Raw genomic sequence first — 20892 nt, forward strand, 5'->3', positions numbered from 1 at the left:
TAGAGGGACAGATGGACTTCATTGTCTGCAAGAAGTCAGGTCGCGTCACACAGAAGGCCCAGAAAAGATGCTGTTAACCTGGGACATCCTGGGAACAAGGAGCGCTTTCCTGAGTTTGCCTCCAGGAGCTCTCGGGTCCTGCCTGCGGGTTCTCTTTTTCTCCAAAGTGCTCAGGGCATGGAGTCAGGGCAGGCTGCTGCCTCCAGCCTTCTGTCTTTCGGCTGGTCCAGAAGACCCGGTCAGCTACTCGGGGAAGGAATTCTGCTAGCATCTGTGCAGGAGAGAGGACTCAACCGGCTGCCCCGAGCATTCGGGGAGGGTTTGATAAGAAGAGCAGAATCATAATCCTTCGAAACTCTGCCGCCATTCCCATGCTGAGGCCCTCTAAGGCAATCCATAGCATTCTAGTTAATAAATTAATTTACATTCTTATAGAAAACTCGTTCCCCAAAGATCCCCAAGGATTTTTGTCAGGAATATAGAGGATTGACTTTGGGGAACTGCGCTAAACTTTATGGCAAAGAGAGAATGGAACAGGAACTGGCGATGGGAAAAAGAATTGTACCTCTTGGTGGCAAGCGATTTCTCTCTCGCAAGGAAAAGGAAGGAAATAAAGAAGAAAGGGAAAGAAGGAAGGAAGGAAAACTTAGAAGTCAGGATCAAATATTTTTTCTAGGAAGCACCCTGCTTAACGAGGTAATTCTGAGTGATGTTGACAGCCGACCCTACTTCATGTAGAGCACAGGGGGTACAACCAGCATTCAGACTCAGCCTTTCTGACCCTCGCTCAGTACTTTTTCTAGTATACTGGTGTTTTGGCTTGCTTAAATCCAAATGTATATACCCTTGTAAAAACCCTTATGTATATACCCTTGTAAACCAGTTCTTCTTCCTTCCATTTATGGAAAAAACTTGGGCTTATTGAAGGCTCTGTGCTTCCTAAACTTTAGATATTTGAATATCAGCTTTACCCCTTGTCACCTGCTATGCCTCCTGTTCTATTATTTACCTAAGATTTTTCTTAAATCAATTCCCATGGCATCTTATTTTTAAAACCTAACTTCTTTGTAAGCAATAATATCCATAAAATCATGGGTTTAATGACCTAGTTGCTTTTTCTAAAATACATTAGCATCCATAGCTATAAAAATAAAACATTAATGGCACTAAAATCTTCACCTCCCAGTGTATATGTTGGGAATAAAACGTGGTCTGCAAGGTTTTGGTGTAGTTGATGAAAAGTAAGAAGTGTGAACTCAGGGATCTCTCTTTTTTTTTAAATCTGGATCTCTTTCCTCACTTGCTAAGAACACCTGCCCTCGAGAACAAACTACATTCTCTTTGTTTGTTTTTTTGTCTCATGGTTTGTCTTCCTCTCTGATTTCTCCCCCTTCAGTTTTCCCTCCCTTGCCCTGTGGTTCTCTGTACTATTTCTTATGTTCCACATATGAATGAAACCATATGATAATTGTCTTTCTCTGCCTGATTTATTTCACTTAGCATAATGTCCTCCAGTTCCACCCGTGTCAATGGTGGGTATTCATCCTTTCTGATGGCTGCGTAATATTCCATTAACAAACCACATTCTTTTTTTTTTAATTGACATATAATGTATTATTAGCCCCAGGGGTACAGGTCTGTGAATCACCAGGTTTACACACTTCACAGCACTCACCATAGCACATACCTTCCCCAATGTCCATAACCCCACCACCCTCTCCCTCCCCCCCACCCAGCAACCCTCAGTTTGTTTTGTGAGATTAAGAGTCTCTTATGGAACAAACCACATTCTTGAAAGAAGTTGTAAAATTCCTCAATTTGGGGCTTTTTAAATGTGCCTCCTGGACAAACAACTGGAATGCTTGTTCCCTAGCCACTCCCTTGGAAGTTCTGGTTGTATCGATCTGCACAGATGCCCCACTTTTCACAGGAAGTGCAAGTGGGGCCAACATCCCTGAGTCAGAATAACAGTCACTACTGTTTTCTGAGTTCATTAAGAAGGTTTAATGAACTCTCAGGACTGAAGTTAATGTAGGTATAGTTGTCAATGCCTTGAATAAATTCATAATTCTTATACCTCAAAAAAAAATTTATACCCTTCCATGAATGAATGTTAGTGAGGATACTGGAAGACTAAAAGATGATCACAGGATTTTCATGTAATGCTTCTGTGAAGGACTTTGAAAGGTCCTGTGTTACCAGGGCCAAGCTGGCTCTGTGGCTGCCCCTGCGAAGCTGGAATTGGATGGAAGTATGGTCCTGCGAATCAAGCATTACTGCCCAGGGACTGGCTGACAAGTAATTCTCAATGGCCATGTGAAAAAGGCTGATTTCTGGGGAGTGAGATCAAGTTCACTGAACAGGGAGGGAGAAACAGAGCAGGAGTGTACAGGTGTGTGAGACAGATCTGAGAGAAGCAGTAGACATAGAAGATAGGGCAAGCTAAGTGGCAATGCAGAGAGGGGACCAAAGCCAATAACTGGCTCATGAAGACAGAGCAGGAACCTGGGTCCAAGGCAGACAGAGACCGAGAGAGAAGGCTTGCGGCAGGGAGAGAGTGGGAGAAATCTGCAGACACAGATTGCAGTCGCTGTTTCAGATTCTTTCCGTTTGTAGCCAACGGCTGACTCACACTGTGTAAATGTGAATTGAATGAGAGGTCCAGATATGGTGAAGTGCAAATGGGAATATGGGTGAAGAATGAAACAGGAAAGGAGTCGAGATGCCACCTGTTTTTTTTTTCTTTTTATATAGAAAGGTACTTAATTCTTCCTTCAAAACTGCAAGAGAGAATCCTACTCAAGGGGAGGATTGATTTTTTTCTTCCCTAGTGCCCTAGTGAGGACCAAACAGGCTAGGTACAATACAAATTTCTGGAAGACACTGGTATCATATTTGGCTGAGTAACTCTTTTTCCTCCTTGGCACATTTCTTGCTTTTTCCTAGCTCTCTGTGTTTATAGCAACCTTACATCATATAGCAGCCGTCAGAATAATTTGACTGTAATTGACCCAAAGGCTTCTTTTCTTTTTGAGGACCAACCAGATATTCTTACAACCTGGGAAGGATCAACTGCAATGAGGCTCCATTTATAAACAAAGTAGATTAACCACTCTCCTATTACAAACACACACTGAGAAATAAGCACTGAGAAGACATATGTATAATATCACAGCTCATGTAAGGCTTTTAAACTCTTCCTGAGTCAATACCTTTATGCTCAAATGATTTTCATCCCTCTTTGTGTTTGTCCAAATGGGAACTGACGCTTAACAATTACACTGTCTTTTATAGAGTCAAAGCACTTAGCAAACTTTAGCAGATCTGGTTAAGTTGCTTCCAACTCTGAATACCGTGGCCCATCATGATTAGGTACAGCTGTAAAAAAGAGTAAAAAGAGTAGAAGCGTATTTCTTGGGTTTTGTTGACTGGCTGCTAGAATAAAGAGCATGCCGTAATAACGGTGTAGGTAACGCCTAGCATTTCTGTGCCAAGCACTGTGCTAAGCATGTTAGAGGGATTATCTCATCTTTTCTTCCCAATCATGCTATGAGGTAGACAGGACAACTATTTCCATTTCTCACAGGAAGGAGGTGAGTTTCAGAAATGATGAAGAGCTTGTTGGTTGCCCACATCAAGGAACTGGAAGACTCAGGATTCAAACCCAGGGTATTGGACACTAGACCTTGCTTAACATTAACTGACTTCATTCAGCACCTACATTCTTCTCTCTGATTCTCCATGGCTCCACTCTGAGGGTGTGGAAATGGTGTGTGGGAAGAACAGCCCTCTGACCCGCCCTCACATCTCAGAACCAGCCTGCGAGGGCTATGTATAAGTGGTGGTGAAGGAAATAGACTCTTTCAGTCTTTCCTGCCTTTGGTAACTTTTCTCCATTTCTCTGGATACCAAAATTACTCCTTTTCTCATATTGAATGGTATTCTCACACTTGCTTTAATAAAAGGAACAGTAGCTTTCAATGTATGTTTTGGGGAAGAGGCTCTCCAGGAGGTGGGAGACATCTGTGCATGTGTAGAGGCTGAACAAGATCAGTGCCCACGCGGTTCAGAAGCCATCGGTGTAGAGTTATAACAGATGTGACAGCATCTTGATGAGGAGGCCTTGGCTGACCAAGAACAGGGCCTGGGTGAAGTGGCTTCCTCAATAGAAGGGCAAGTGGAACAGTTTGTTATGGGGGTTGGATGTGGTAGGGTTAGCCTTTTCAGTCTCTGGGTTAATCATCACCATGATAGCTATAATGCACGAGACATTATAAACTGACTACAGTGGTTTTGAAAAAGACTTCATCACATGTGACTTTATGTTTTAACTCTCTTTACTCCAGGGGCTCTGTCTTAAGGAAGAGGGCACAGATGTAGTGAAGTCTACCATTACTTGGAAGCTGCTCTTAACAAGGATGATTTATATAAAATCTTTAAATGAGCTAATAATAACCCTTTCCAAATGATTCATGGAATTTTTTTTTCTAATTTACCTTCTTTAGAGTATGATTCTATTACAATATTTTATTCCTGTCTCATATGGAAGAGGGTTCCATTGCTAGCCTTTTGCATGTTTTTAGATGTCATCTTTTCAGTTGAGCCCATTTTATTATTTTTTCTTTTGGTTCCTTTAAAAGGGTTATTTCCTGCCTCTATTGGCTCAATTGGTTGAAATTATCAGTTAAGAACTGGGTATCCTGAATAGAGCCCTATAAATTTAGGATTTCTAGATTAGTTCATGTATAGTAAGTGTCTATATGTCTAGCAAGGTTCTGTGTCCTTAAGGTATATGAGAAAAGTCCCTCCCTCCAAGATTTAGGGACAGAGCTAACGACTGATGCAATCTGAAATTTACCACATTTGGCGCTTGATAAATATTTGCTAAGTTGAAAGCAAGCTTGGGATAAATATCACCAATATCAGTATGAGCACAAACAGGTAAATTAGACATCGTAGAAAAAAAAAGAGAGATGAATTGCTGGGCTTCTGGCATTATATTTATTTATTTACTTGAGATGGAAAAGTAGATAAAATATGCAACAGGATAGAGAAACAATATAATGAAGCCTCAGAAGTCATGGTAAAGTAAACACATAGAGAACATGTTGATCATTGAACCTGGTCTCAAAATATGCACAGTGTAAGGGAAAGCCACTTTTTATAATGGAAAAGATTATATGATAGTAATTATCAAAATAAGAATAGAGAAATAGGGGAGTTCTCATCATGGATCCCTTTGGAGATGATGTGTAGTAATATTGTTATTTTTTAATAATATTTAGAAGCTTATCCTTTGTAATTAGAAAAAAATGATCTTGTCTACTCCATCTTGTGATGGAGGAAAAGGTTTAGGTTCCATGGAAAGGCAAATGGAGAACATGAGTTTGACAAGTCCTTAAGGCTACAGCATTGGGCCCTCCAGTGGTGAGAGGTGTTGGCTCACATGACATCTGATAAGGCAGAAAGGTAATTAACCAATAAGAGACAAGGTGTTACTGAAAAGTGGAGATGGCGCACCTGATTACTAATTAATCAGGCGTGAGAGCACCTTGTAGATGCATTCACTATTTAATTATAGCAGCCTCTCTTGGTAAAGGAGCATATGTTCCCAGCTTAATCTACTGGTTTATACTGACATCAAATTGTCATTATCAGAAAGAATCAGGCCTTTTGATTATTTCCACTAATTTATTGAACACTTAAAATTAATGAACCCCAGGCCTTTTAAATGTGCTCAGTTGGTTTGGAAGATGGAGGAGAAAGGGGGGTGGTGGTGGTGGTGGTGGAAGAAAGCCTTCATTAAAAGAACAATTTGTTTGGATAAAGGTAAAGCAAATACATTTCATGGGTGATCTGAACTCTATTGAAAAACACAAGAATTCTAAAAGCTAAGCCTTCAAAATGATGGAGAGGAAATAGGATAAGAGGTGGGCTCTGCTGACCAATGTTGGCCTCCAAAGAACATATGGCTAAAGGGTTCCCCCCCTAATTATTTATGTGCCAGTTCTCTTGGAGCCCTCACTGCAATTAAGTTTAATCAAATAAAAGCAATCAAAATTAAATGTTGGAAATCAATTGTTAGACTAACTAACAAGGACTTCATTTTTTTTTATTTTGAAAATTTAGTTAGGTTGGGGGGAATTTAGCATAAAGCCATCTTTATCACACACAATTATCTTCTGTATTAAGATGCTCTGTGCATCCCATCCAAGTTGTGGCTTTTGTATTCAGTTTCAGGTGAAGGCCACATTCAAGTGACTGTCCAGGTGAAGGAAGGGGTGCCTCCAACTATTTCAGGTGAGTATTAACCCACCCACCAAATAGAAGTGCCTGGTACAGCTGAATTTCCTCCAATAATAGTTCTATAGATTGCTTCCATCAAATTGTTTATAAGCAGGTAGGCAACAGCCCTAATGCTATCATGCCTAATAACTCCCTATTGTGTCACCTTATAGCTGAACTATGTGTCTGCATTTCAAAGAAAGATATAAGAAGGGTGCATTTCAAAACATCGGGAAGTACGAATTAAAACATGTAAATAAGCACATTTCATAAATTATGGACCATATGTGCACACAGAAGTCCAGATATGCACATGGGCCATTAGGCCTCTACCAAATGGAAAGAAAAATTCAGGGTCTCTCAAAACTTTAATTGTTCCCAGTAATTTCAGGACATCAGGGTAAACAAACCCTTCCCAAAAGTCAGATGGCTCTGTGAAATCTCTCTAACTCATAAAAGCCAAATTCTCAATGACTAAAAGACTCCTAGGCACCTTCTAATGCGTTTCATGGTTTGTTTTTGTTTATCCTGAGCCAATTTAACTATGCATTGGCGTCAGGGACAAATCTTTCCAAAGGCCAAGTTTTCCTTTGATTTCCAGTGGCATTTTTGTGTTATGTCAGAGCAGAGCCCATGTTAATCAGAAAATGATCTAACTGCTCCATTTAAATTAATACGTAAATGAAGGAAAGGTGCTAGACTAAAACTAGAAACTGGATGTACCGATGGCTACTACTTCATGCTTACTGCACTGGGAAGAACATGGTTCTTTGTTTTCAGAACTGTTTCTGGGCTACCATACATTTTGTTCTTTATGTCCCCTGTCCTTTATCTCTCCTTTCTTTCAGATGGCTCATGATGCATTATTTATTGAGGGCCTCTCGTGCAAGATGCAAGAGGATACAATGAGTAATGATGTTTGACTCCATGGGGCCTTATGGTCACACGGGGATGTCGATTAAATGACTAACTAAATAATCAATGAATAGATCTCTTTTAAAATAACTGCTCCCAAGAAAAGTATCTTGCATTTCTCTCTTCTCTGACAGTTCTGTGTTCAAATGTCCAGTTGGTTGGGTCAGTTGGCATTTGTAGAGGACATATCGGTTGGGGGTAATTCTCATGCCAGTTCCCCTCAGAGGATACTGCATTATTTATGGGTGGCCAGTCCTCATTCAGTGATCTGTATAGTCAAGGTGCCATGCCACTCAGGACTTAGTAGGAAGATTTTTGCATTCAGGACTCTCTGGAAGGAGACTGTGTGTGGCCAGCCTCCTGGGCTTGTTAGCAGGTGTCAGTTTAACTGGAAGATGTTTCATTTGGCCTATCAATTACAACATGCTCAATAAACAGAAAAACTGATGGAGTTATAGAATATTAATAAGGGAAAAAACCTTACAGGCTATCCTATCCAATTGCCTTATTTTACAAATAAGAAAACAGAAGCCTAGAGATTCTATAGTTTACTTAGTCACACCTAGTCAGTGGTTGAACTTGGATGAGAGCTCAGGTTACCCAACTCAGCCTGGTGTTCATTCTGCTATACCATATAAACTCTAAGATGTTCAAAGTACCTTTTGGGGCACATATTAATTTATGCCTTAATTGTATATAGTCAGTTTTCCTAAGCTGATAAAATTTGCAACAGAAAACAATCCTAAACACAGAGATACAGAATTCATACATTACCATTCATCAGAAAGATATTTCAAATACTAATATACTTTTGAGACATTCCTTGATTCCCATGGGGGACATATGTGCTAATGTCAACATTTAAATGTGAGTGTGTATTTTGCTTAATTAAAAGTTCTATGAAAAACAGAAAAGTTATTCAGTATCAAAAATTCTTTGACGGGGGTACCTGGGTGGCTCAGTGGGTTAAGGACTTCAGGGTCCTGGGATCGAGCCCCACATCGGGCTCTCTGCTCAGCGGAGAGCCTGCTTCCCCTCCTCTCTCTGCCCGCCTCTCTGCCTACTTGTGATCTCTCTGTGTCAAATAAATAAATAAAATCTTTTTAAAAAATTCTTTGGCAAAACAACAATGGAATGATTAATGGAGTTCTAGCTATATGTTAACCCACTCAGAGATTCAGTATGAGTGTGTAATGCAGATGAGACATTTTGGGTTAGGGTGTTCTGTTGCAGACAGTCTCCTAGTTGAGTCAATTATAGTGTGTACAAGATGGTGCTGAGTGTACAAGATGGTGCTGGACACTGTGTGCAATTTCTATTGCACACAGGAAACTTCAGAACCAGCAGAAATTAGGGTATATACGGTCCAGTGTTGAGGAGAAGCAGAGGTGGTGGTGGTGATGTAGGTTGTTGTATGGATGCTTAGTGGGTTTGTGGTGAGGATTTATGCTAATTTGAGTCAAGAGGATATCCAGGTTTCTGAACACCCCAGTGCAGGTGGTTCGTGTTCTTCCAACAATGTGTTTGTCCTGGTTTCCTCTCAATGTGCATAAGGCTTTATAAAAAATGGAAGAGGGGAAAATGGGCAAGGCAACCCACTTTTGGGGAAGATAAAAATATTTCTGAAGAGGCTTTACCTCATCGATGTTGTCTTTTCAGGGGGGGGCTAGCTGGAAATATGGCATATAGTCATATGAGGCTATGATGCTCAGATAATCTCTTCTTAAATTTGCCATCCTTTCCCCATAGATCTAAGTTTATTTCTTTTCCTCAGGTTTCTGAGCATCTGTCAGCCCTTCTTCTTTTTGAAGTCAACTCATCCTTTTCAGCATCTTCTGAACTTTGTCCCATCAATAAATGATTCAGTCTTGTGTCACTGATCTCTCCTTTACTAGTTCCTTCTGGTCAGTGCCTCTCATTTAGAACAAAACAAACCAAAATTCATGAATTCTGAGTCTTCCTTTAGTTGATATCTCTGCTGCAAGCTTCTCAGAAGACTAGTCTCTTGATGCAGAGCCATAAAAAGCTGGGTGGATGAAGGATCAAGGTGGAGAGGACAATATTTGGCTCAGATATCAAGTTGGAGACCACCTTAAATCATAGCTGTTGCTGAGTGACAGATCTGTAGAGGACAGCAAGGTGAGGCTTCCTCACAAATGCTGGTCCTGACCAAAATATGTGGAATCCCATTTCAAGGTAAGACTCATTTGTCTAAAGACTGGGAAGACAGATCAAAGCCTGTATCTCAAATCCCTAAGGCTGTTCATTTCTCAGTGAGATTTTGGGACGGTCTGACTCAGTGTCTTCCCTTCCTCAATCCCTTCCTTCCCTGCATTCCTCAATCCATTGTAATCACACTGGTTCCCATCTCAACCATTCCACTGATGCCACTCTCATCTGGATCATCTGTGCTCTGGTTGCTGAATTTAATAGTCGCTCCTTATTAACTCTCTTATCAGAACTTCACTATTAACAAGATCACTTCTGCCCTCTGGACATGCTCTATTTTGTAGGCTTCCAAGACATTCCTCTCTCCTGGTTCTCCTTGCACATCTCTGCTTCTTCTTTAACCCTTGTAGGCTTCTTGTTCTCTCCCCACTATTAGTGATATCCATACAGAAGCTGGATATTAATTATAGAAATCTGGTAACTTTATAAGAGACTGAAACATGTTTTCTTCTCCATTAAGTGTTCTTATTTTAAGGCAGAATGGTATAGAATGATCAAATTCCTTCATAAAAACTCTTAGAATAGTCACTTTAAGATTTGGTTTGTTCAGTTAAAGATAGTTTCAGCCCCCTTATAAATAAGGGTGAAAATGACAAAGTGAAGAATTTGTTTCCAACATCTGTGATATAAAGAGGTTTTTAAGCCTGGTATGTGGATTTGAAGAGCCTGGCCATTGCCCTTTTGAAATATCACTGGAAATAGAGCATCAGAATATCTCTTTCTGGTCTTTGTGGTGCTACTTAGTGGCCATTTCAACAAAGCCCCTACCTCATTCCCACCTGAATATTTAGAGTATAGTGTTGGAAAGGAGGCAAAATTTGGAGAAAACTAGGTATTTTCATCTTGCTGTTTGTAAAATATTTATAAAGCTCCTGAGTGAAACTTGTGCTAAGCCCATGCCTGATTCCCATGGTGTGGTGTCTATTTTGTGCTAATTAAATTGCCTAGGATTTCTACTTGACCATAATCTACATTAGTTTTCAGTTATCCCCAGGCTCCAATGAGACCATGATTATGAGGGAGTTAGGTTCCTGTAGACAAAGTAACTGGGTGCTCCTCAAGGTTCTGACCTCAGGCATTTTCTCTTTTCACATTGTCATCCTCTGGAGCTATCACGACCATCCTTAGAGTTTCAAATATGACCGCAAAATCCATCTCTTTGACTCAGAGCTCTCTCCCATTCCTCAGATTCATGTATAATGCCTCCTTGCTGTATATCTCCACCTGGAGGTCTTTTCAAAGATACCTCAAATCCTTTATGGCCCAAACTGAATTCATTGATGTCTATCTTAATGGACATCTCTGCCCATTACCACATATGTGCTGGAAACCCAGGGGTCATCTTTGGCTTTTCCATCTTTGTTACCTATCACACCTGGTTCTCTGATTATTTCTCCATCCTCATCACTTGCCTCCTTCCAGCTCTGTGGCTCAGCAACAAACTGCTTAAAGACTCTCCACTTAATCTCTTATTTCTTGCCATTACTAATGATCATCCTTCTGTCTGGAGTACAAACCCTCACCACAGTCCCCTTTACTTTTATAGCTCCCAAGCCTTCAAAATGTAGCTCAGATGTTCCTTCTCCAGGAAGCCTCCCCTGGCAAGGTCTCACTTCCTCTTGTTGTCGGGTACCATTAAAACTCCCTTTAGAGTACTATTCTCCCAATATCCATTTACGAAACATACACACCATTATTAGCTCCTTTCAGGCAAGAATGTCATTTTGCTCCTTTCTCTATCCTTACTTTTTAGGAGATTTTTGTAGGGAAGGCACTCATTGTTTCTGTTTGTGAAATTAGTATAATAGATGGGATTCTGCCTCCACTCCCCAATCATGTGAGATCCCACATCGTTTGAGCTCTTGAAACTCAAAGAATGTTTGGAGTCATCTGTGAATCTTTTCATCCTCTTTTGAGAGACTCTCTCTGTCCTCTGTCTCTGTGCTAGGGATCAAACTCCAGAAAAGAACGTGCAAGGGGCAGTTCAACATGGTGTTGTGTGTGATGGATACTGTGCTGTTTCCACTAGAAATTATTAGATTTATGTTATAATTCCTGATGAAGAGGCCAGTAGGTTGGTTGAAAAGAAAATGTCATTTGATCATCAGTGACAGAATCAATAAAAACCAGTTGGAACACATGAACTGTATGTAAATTACTGCAGTGAGAAGTGTCCAGATTACTATCTTGCCTTTGATAAGCATTAAGAGCTATGAGAAGATTATACCTTTTGACTCAGTGATTCCATTGAGTTTCTATTTTAAGAAGAAATCATTGTTACTGGAAGATTTGTATAGAGATATTTAACACTGCATTACTTATAATTTTAAAAGAGAGTGGAAAGATCCTAAATACCAAACATTAAGGATATGATAGAATATTATGTAGCCATTAAAATTATGTTGACAAAGAGTTTTAACAACATTAGGAAATGCATATTAAAATGGCTAAGCTAAGTAGAAAAAGAAGTGAATATAAAATTGCATATATGATGTAACTCAATTATATAAAAATGCTGAGAAATTCTGGAAGGAAATGCAAATAAAAGGTTAATGGCAGTTATCTCTAGGTAGTGAGATTATAAGCTATTGTTATTATTATTTTTCTTTCTATATTTGCATTTTTCAAATGTTTCATGATAAACATATGCCATATTTACATCAAGCAAAGCACAAATGTTTAATAACAAAAGTAGAACATGTTTTTCCTAGAAGCGGAGGTAATCAAAGGATTGAATAATTGTTTGCTTTACACTGATAAAATGATTTTTAGGTTATAAAATATCAAAAGGCAGCTATCTTGGGAGGTAAAAATATCATCAATATCCTAAAATAAGGATACAATTTGCAAGTTATTATAGTGAACCAGATTTTCATGGTTACTTTGCTGTTTTCCTTTTTGTTTTGTAGCTTCTACCTCTGCACCTGAGTCAGCTTTTAAATGGTCCCTTCCTGAAGCATGGACAGGCATTGAAGAGGGCTGGGGAGGACACAACCATACCATTCCAGGTCCTGGAGATGACGTCCTGATTTTACCCAGTGAGTAAAACAGTACGCAAATGAAATAATCACAGACAGACTAAACCAGGACAATCCAGTTGGGGATTATTTGTCATTTAAATATATGGTACAAATAAAGAATATGGGCAATCTTATTTGTAGGCACTTGCATCTACAACCTTCTTTTCTGAATTATTATAGGTGAAGAATTTCATAATCTTATGAAATCCAGAAAAAATTAGCTCAACTAACCTTCATTAAGGGTGGAATAGGTAGTCACAATACCACAAGGAGTTATAATAATTCACTAATGGGATATTTTTCTTATGTGGCAGAGAACAGATTTGCAGAAAGTTTTAGTGTCCTTATGTTGGAAAGACCTAAGTGTTTGGAAAGAAGTAATTTGCAAATTGTTTCTTTTCTTTTACCTTTTGTGAATCTTTTAAATATAGAACTTTTAAACTTTAAATATAGAATCTTTCAAATACAGAAAAAATGATGAATAAGTTCTTTTGTTGCCATGATTTTTCAAAGATGATGGAAAGGGAAATGAATGAATTAAACAGAAAAATAAAAGTCTATGTACATACGTATATATGTATGTATGATCTGTCTGGCACTCTCTTCCCACATAGACACATATGGAGGAAGATGTTTCTTCAGATAAACAGAAACACACACCCATACTTAAAAAATTCTTCTTTCTTAAAGATTTTATTTTATTATTTTTTTTAAGTAATTGCTACACCCAACATGGGGCTCAAACTCACCACCCTGAGATCAAGTCACTCGCTTCACCAGCTGAGCCAGCCAGGTGCCCCCAAAATTCATTTCTTAAGAGCAAGTTCTTGAAACTCCCAGAAAATCTCCCTACCCTTAGAAGAAAATGTTTTTCAAAGAACAAATATATTCTCCCTAAAAAACCTAATTTCATTTGTGGCTCAGTTTGAACTTCCTAAGGTAATATTGAATTTCAAAAAATACTGGAAAAAGAACTTTGGGTCATCTGCAAAGTGCTAACAATGATAATATTGAACGTTCATTGACAGCTAACAACAGGGCAGGAATGATTCTCCACATGTTAAATAATTCAACCCTGAGAAGAACTTCTTTGTGATATAAGTGATATTATCATCCCTATTTTTTTTTAGAGCTTTATTTATTTATTTATTTGACTGCACACTTGACCTGGGAGGAGGGGAAGAGGGAGGAGCAGGCCCCCCAGTGGGTGGGAAGTCTGAGATCCCAGGACCCTGAGACCATGACTGGATCCCAAGGCAGTTGCTGGGCCGCTGAGCCACCCAGGTGCCCCCATCATGCCTATTTTTACTGGCCAGGAAACAGAGGCCTAGGACAGGTAAGTCACTTGCCCAGATTCCTGCAGTTTAAAGTTCAGCACTCAGGACTTTAACCCAGGCAGTCTGACTCGAAGGCCTTATTCTTAACCCATCAAATGCATTCCCTTTCTGAAAGGATGAAGAGGGAATGAAAAAGAGTAGTTGTGTTGCTTGTTTTATTTAGGATACAAACATGAAGGCAGGATGATTAAAACACAGTAAGCACCTCCAGGCATGGGGGTGTGCTGGTAGAGCTGTGCAGAGAGAGATGAGGGACAAGGAGGGGGTGGGCTGACCAGTAGGAACTTCAACTATTATTATCATCCAACTCCCCTATCATCCACCTCTTTCAATGGAGAATGTAACTTTTTGAATAAACAAGCTCATGAGTCATTCCCATACGGAAGGGAAAAATCTGTTCTGTCTCAGCCATTTCTTTGATGAATGTAGCCAGCGGATTGGCCCTGGGCTATGGTTTTTCCTACTGAGCAAGCTGTTTCCCCCCACCCCATGCAGGAAGCAAATGAAGCTTTTGAAGGTTGCCAAGCTTTTTGTATCCTTTGGGACCTTTATGCTGAGAGAGGAGTCGTCTTAGCTATCTCGCTGGGCACTGCAGTTGACTATATCATCCTGACTTTGGGGAGCCCCCAGCATTGTCTGTCATGTTTCCTTTGTTTGTGCGTGGTCATTCATAAGATGGGCCTGAATTCTCCATGAAGCTGCTCTTAAGTAGCACAGACTAGATAGATAAAATAGCACAGATCAGTGCTTTGGGAAAAAGTGGGGCATGAGGGGAGAGGCCCAAGAACTGGCTGTGTAAAGTATCTTTCTTATTTCGAGAATCAGAGACATTAAGATTTTTTAACCATGCAGTTATTGTTCATTATTTCTGGTTTCCAAATGGAAAGATAAGTGAATGAAAACGGATGTATAATATGTAATAGATGAACTCCTTTTTGTTCTGTTGCCTTTTTTCCCTTCTCTTATAATTATGCTCTCTTTTAACTCCAACAAGCGATCTTACAGCGGCCAACATTTTAATCTGTTCTTCTGTTCCGTTTGGGGTCTCATGTAGGAGCTTTTCTGGCTTACTTTTCCTTTCAGATTTTTGGCAAACCCTGATGTCTTGACTTTTGATGGGCTTTAGGTTAAATTCACCTTCTCTTTCTACTTGTGGTTTTGTATTCTCGACTTTTGCCTAGCTCTCCTGGTTTCACTCATTCTCAGTGATTCTCACTCATTCTCACTCATTCACTCATTCATTGAATCACGTAAATTTGTTCACCCAAGTGTGGCCCAAAATAGACAAACAAATACTGCTTGAGTGAAGTGTACAATCTCAGTACTGCCACCCACAATTTAATATTAGAGTTAAATCTTTTGAGTTTGATGGGTCTGATACAGCACAACTGTGAGACAATGCAGATCTGTGAAAAATAATGTCTTCTCCTTTGAGCAGATACCTACGAATTAAGATTTTTTTGATGATGCTGTTGACGATGATAGCAACAGATATAATTTGAGTGTTGGTGTGTGCCCTGCATTCTACATGTTCTACATGGTTTTTCACAATTAATTCTCACAACCAGTTTATGAGTGAATCCTGCTGTTGTCCTCTGTTTCATAGTTGAGGAATCTGAGACACAGAGAGGTTAAGTAACTTGCCTAAGTTTCATCCAACTAGTAAATCAAGAGGCTGGGGCAAGAAATCAGTTTAATTCCAGAGCCCTCTTTATAGTGTTATTTAAAACAAAAACAAAAACAAAAACAAAACTAAGCTCACCATCATCCCTGCCTGTTCTGATTCATCCAAATCAAATTACATATTATACAGGATTTAAACTTCTCTGCTTATTGTTCATATTGTCTCCTTCACTTGGAATTAAAAAAGGAAAAAAATAACCCAGCTATTTATTGAGTACCTAGCATATGTGAGATCCTGGAAGAATTCAATCTTACCACATCCCCTTTAGGTACAGATACTTGAGGAAACTGGTGAAACTTCCCAAAGAGGTATCTGATGTAACAAGCCTTTAGTAAAAGCATGTGCTTTACATCAGGTAGCAAATGTAGTTGTATTTCAAGTTAACAGTTCTTTCCAATTCCGTTTAGCCAACGTTTACTGAACACTCACAGTGTTTGAGGCACTGTACCAGGTGCTGCTGACGTGGGGCTCCAAAGTCAAGTCAGATACACCATGACCTAGAATAGCTAGGGATTTAGCTGAGTCAATAAAACACATGATACATAATAATACAACAAACAACTGGAATCAGCAATAGAAGTGTTTTGAATCAAAATGTCTCCGGTGAATGGAAGAGAGATGGCCTCGTGGCAGAAGAGGACCTTGAAAAATGGAGTAGGGATCTGAGGGGCCGTTAAGAGACACAAAGACCTACTGGGGAGTTAGTGATGCTTCGGGAGATGAGGACAGGCTATTGACTAGGATAAACCTGGATTCACATTTGTATTTTGACATTGACCAATTGTGTGGCATTGGACAAGTTTTAAACTTCTCTGACCCTCATCTGTAAAATGAGGGCTGTAATTAATATGGATGTCATGGTGTTAAAAAGATGAAATGAGATAATGTCAGTACACATGACCACTGCATAGAGTATTGGCAGTAATGGAATTAGAGATGAAAGCCGTGATTTTTAATGTATCAGGTGCTCTTTTCCTTCATTTTTCCATCTGGCTGCCCCCGTTGGCCTCTGGTATTAGCGACACTTTGTATTTGCTTTCCAATGGCTTATTATTTAATTTTCACAGCATCCTTGGGAGCTAAATAGGTAATAACTATTATTACAGTAAAAACCCATTTTTACATAATACGATTTTAATGGAACTGCTGATTTTACAAAATGAAAGTGACTGGTAAAGAAGATTTAAGTGATACTTTTGAACCTCTAATATAATTTTATGGTGTTTTGTGTATTTTAATTCATTAATAAAGGAAACGTGTAGAACATTCCCATCATTATTCAAGTAGAATAGCATAATTTTTCAATAAAATTCTTAGGGTAAATTGCCTATTTCCATTTTCTGGGAAATCAATTTTGTGGAATGACCTCAGACCCATCCTATTCCATAAAAACAGGACTTTACTGTACTAATAAAAGATATCAGTATCTTAAGTATGGTACCATTTTCCTCCAAGGCGTTCTGTCTTTATAGACATTGGATTTTGAAAGAGCTGTAAATTCTTCTTGGTGGTATTATATGGAGTAAGCTAAGGTAATCATGAAGAATTTGCTTTGCATTTTAGTTTATGATAACTTTGCTTCCCATAAACAAGTATATCTGATTGTCTTTGCCTCCTAAATATGAAAGAATTGATATAAATGCATTCTAGACATCTTACAGAGTGGAAACTAGTTCTATCTGCCATATTATACAAATTGCACTTTTGCAAGCATGAACGGTCAATGGGCGAAACAGTCCTGCTAACCTGTACTTCATGTTTTGTCCTGAAATGACCTGAGAGGATTTGTATACGATGCTTCCAGTGCTTTCTCTGAAGGAATTTCAGCCATGACAGGATGATACCCTTTTCACACAGAGCTGGCGTAATGAAAGGAAAATGTGTTTTAATTCCAAGTGATAGGATTCTGTTCTGAAGGGTACAGATATGATATCATATAGCCTCCAGCACAGTTTGTGTGTGTGTGTGTGTGTGTGTGTGTGTGTGTGTGTGGTATTATTCACTGTGTTCCTTTTTCTGTATCACTTTGAACTGTCCTTATTTGAAGAAATGAATGGGAGAATACTGTTTTTCCTTTATAATAGTTCTTCTGTTTGTTCTGATTTTTCAATACTTGGGTATTTTAAATGGCAGAGAAGCTCATCAAAGCCGTGTGATGTTCAAAGATGGCAATATTTAATGCATTGCTTTGTTAAATCACAAGGCATTAAAGTTGGTGATGTGAGGTGAAATGATCATAAATCAGGAAGTAATATTGGGGGGAGAATTGCTACAGAATGTTGTAATCATAGCATTATTAGTTTGATTTACCTTTTTCTTACTTGAGATTATAACTACTTGAGGATAAGATACATGTAACAAAGATTTAAATATGCAAAATCAATTAGAAATCAGATATAATACATATTATGTTACATCCCTGTAGCTTGAGTAGTTTTCAATATTCTGACCTTGACCCATTTGGATGAGACCAAAGAGTCTTGCAAACCATCACCCCATTTGTTCTGGATTAGTGGCAAATGGAAAAGGGAAGAAATTTAAGCTTAAGTTACTGGGGTCCTTTTTATGAAGCGTGGCATTAGAATGGTGACTGACATGTTCTGGAAATCTATTTCTATTTAACAAACCACCTGGAAACTTAATAGCTCAAAGCCCACATTTTATTTTGCTCATAATTTTATGGGGAAGACTGGAATATTCCTCTTTGGGATCTTCCAGGCATTACAGAGAGATGGTGGCTGGAAAGTAGTGATCTGAAAGCTCAGCCTGGGCTGTGTGGTTTCAGATGGCTAACTCCCGTGGCTGGCGATCTGTGTTGGTTATTATTGGCTGGGAGCTCAGTTCGGGCTGTCAACGGAGAGGCCTCAGTTTCTTTCCATGTGGGTTTCTCTGTGGAGCTTCCTGGGCTTTCTCCCAGCATGGCAGCTGGATTCCAAGAAAGAGCAGGCTAAGAGGGAGTTCTCCAAGTGTGAGCAGTCCAAGAGACCTGGGTGGAAGCTACATGTCTTCTAAGTCAACCTTAGCAGCCTCAGAATATTATTATGACCACTGCATTCTCTCGGTCAAGCGAGGCACTAAAGGCAGCCCAGATACAGGGGAGGAGACTTGGGCTCTGCCCCTCAACGGGAGGACCAACAAAGAACTTGCAGCTGTCTTTAATCTCACTGCTGTGTATGTGTTTATATATGTGAGTGTGTGTGCAGGCATGTAATTAGGAGCAGATGTACCTGACTTAATTCAAAAGGTTTGAGGTTTTAGGGTCTGCTAAATTTGTACTGTCTTTCCTCTCTGGGAAGAATTTATTTAGATTCTGTTGGCTTACCTGAATCAGAAATTGAAGAACGCCAGGAGAGAGACTGTCCAAAAGATTTCAGTTTCTTTATTCTTTACAACTTATGATGCTTGGTAGTCTGGTATTGCCTTTTTGCCACCCAAAAGTAGGATTCTTTGCACGGAACTGTGGGCCCCTGACCTGGGACTGCTCACTTCGAGGGGGGATCGGATGACAATGTTTGGGCTGCAGCATTTGTCCATATTTTCACACGTGCAAACAGAAGCCTCTTCTTGGGAGAGAGGAATGTGCTGGGCAGAGGGGAGGAACAGAGCACAAATATTTTGAACATTTCATTTCTTTGAGGGCAGAAATTAAAAGTGCGCAGGGAACACAGTCAGGATTTTCTTTTACTTTATTTAGAATATGAATGGGAAAGCTATTCTTTAAGATTTTATGGGTAAGAATAGATGAATATGATTTTTTTAAGAGGTACTTTTGACACAGAAACTAATCAGTATTATTGCCAAATAAATAAAAAGAAAATCTGAAACCAGAGATCAAAGGATCTTTAGATACTGTATAAATCTCCTTCCTTTTAGGCAGTTCCTTGGAGGAGCATATAGACCGTGAACGTTGCTTAATGGTAAAGGGTGTTAAGGCCACGTTCTTCCCACAAGAAGGAAAACTCCAAATCTCAGGTTTCATGGGGCAAGTGCTTCCACAGACCTCCCCAAATAATTCTGAAATATTGAATGTACATTGGCTTTTCATATATCCATTAATTTAAGAATGTACTATAGAAGCTCACTCTTGAAAGCAATTTAAGTGTAAAATCCTTTGCAATATGGAGTCCTTTGATGAACTGAATGATCCTCTAGGAACTGGTTTTATTCTGAGGTGTCTTTATGTGGATTTACTTATATTAAGCAAATATTAATATAGATGTAAAATATGGATACAATAGCATTGTCGACGCTGCCAGGGAATTTAGTGGCTATCTAATTCAACTGAAATGAGCTAAGGTAATGCAAGTGTTTTAGAAACTGTAAAATGCTGTGAAATGCATTATTATTGCCCAGACTTCTGCGGATGTTGTACCAAGGATAAGAGCAGAATTTCTGTCTCCTTGTTCTCAACCCAGTGTTGTAAATTGCCTCGTGAAATTTATAAGAAGGGATATTGTTGCTTTATTTGTTGTTTTAGATTTCTGTTTCCTTAAAATAGGATTACATCTCCAAGACACAGTTGTAGCCTCAGGAGTTCCTTCTAGTTGCAATGACCATGATTCAGATGGTTTCTTATGAGTTAATAGTAGTAGTACCCGAACTACTGACTAAAGCCTATAACAGAGTGCCCTTTCAAGGAGTGGACAATTCCAAACAGGAGTCGAAATTTAAAAAAAAAAAAGTATTTTTATGGTTACATAGGTTTTCTCCATCAAAATTGAAGTCCAGTTAAAATAACAGCAGCACAGAAATTTTTACTTCCTATAAGTGACAAAAGGAGCATTATTTCGAAAAAATAAGTCAAAATAAGTTGATCTCCTTTCCCTAATCTCAATTTGTCAATCTCTGCTTGACTCATGGTATTTGTTTCTGGGCTAATTAGAACTCACTTAGAATCTTCTCTTGGGACCCAAAGTCATGCAGGCCCTTATACTCGTTATGGCTTGCTAACTTGCTGGAACTAATGAGAGTTCTACTTGAACTGTGTGGTTTTCCAAGCCCTTTGCTGTCATTACTCACCTGAGAAACATACTCATTGTCATAGCCCATTAGTATTAGCATCATAGCAATTTTTTAGGAGGGGACATATTTCCTCAGGGTTTGCAGATCATAATTTGGGTGAAGGGCAGGGTGGCGTTGACAAGTGTGAGGTACTAAGAGGCCCAGGGCGTGTTTTGGTAGTCACCCCCAACTGGAGAACCACCGCTTTTATCAGTTTACAAACTCCTGACTCCAGGCTTCCAAAAGTGGGACCTTTCCAGGCACCTTCTGTTTCAATCTAATGGGTATGCTTATAAAACAACCATGGTGCTTTTCCTTCAATTTCAGTAGATATGATATCTTTGCTGCTATAACAACTTCTTTCTCCTCCATAACCTCTGCATACCTCCATGCATAGTATACTAGTACTTTAAAAAAAAAC

The 20892-nt window shown here is 39.2% G+C and overlaps 1 protein-coding gene across 1 annotated transcript in view; it reads left to right on the forward strand.

Moving 5' to 3' along the window:
- LOC111152224 (PKHD1, fibrocystin/polyductin) overlaps positions 1-20892 on the forward strand; it is a 459207-nt gene that overhangs the window by 234385 nt on the left and 203930 nt on the right. Inside the window, exons 51-52 of the mRNA XM_022510630.1 lie at positions 6235-6300; positions 12339-12467. Coding sequence (XP_022366338.1) covers positions 6235-6300; positions 12339-12467 — 195 coding nt within the window. The remainder of the gene's footprint in view (positions 1-6234; positions 6301-12338; positions 12468-20892) is intronic.

Source organism: Enhydra lutris, unplaced genomic scaffold (assembly GCF_002288905.1).
Source record: "Enhydra lutris kenyoni isolate GAN:26980312 unplaced genomic scaffold, ASM228890v2 scaffoldscaffold28, whole genome shotgun sequence".
Classification (NCBI taxonomy): Eukaryota; Metazoa; Chordata; class Mammalia; order Carnivora; family Mustelidae; genus Enhydra; species Enhydra lutris.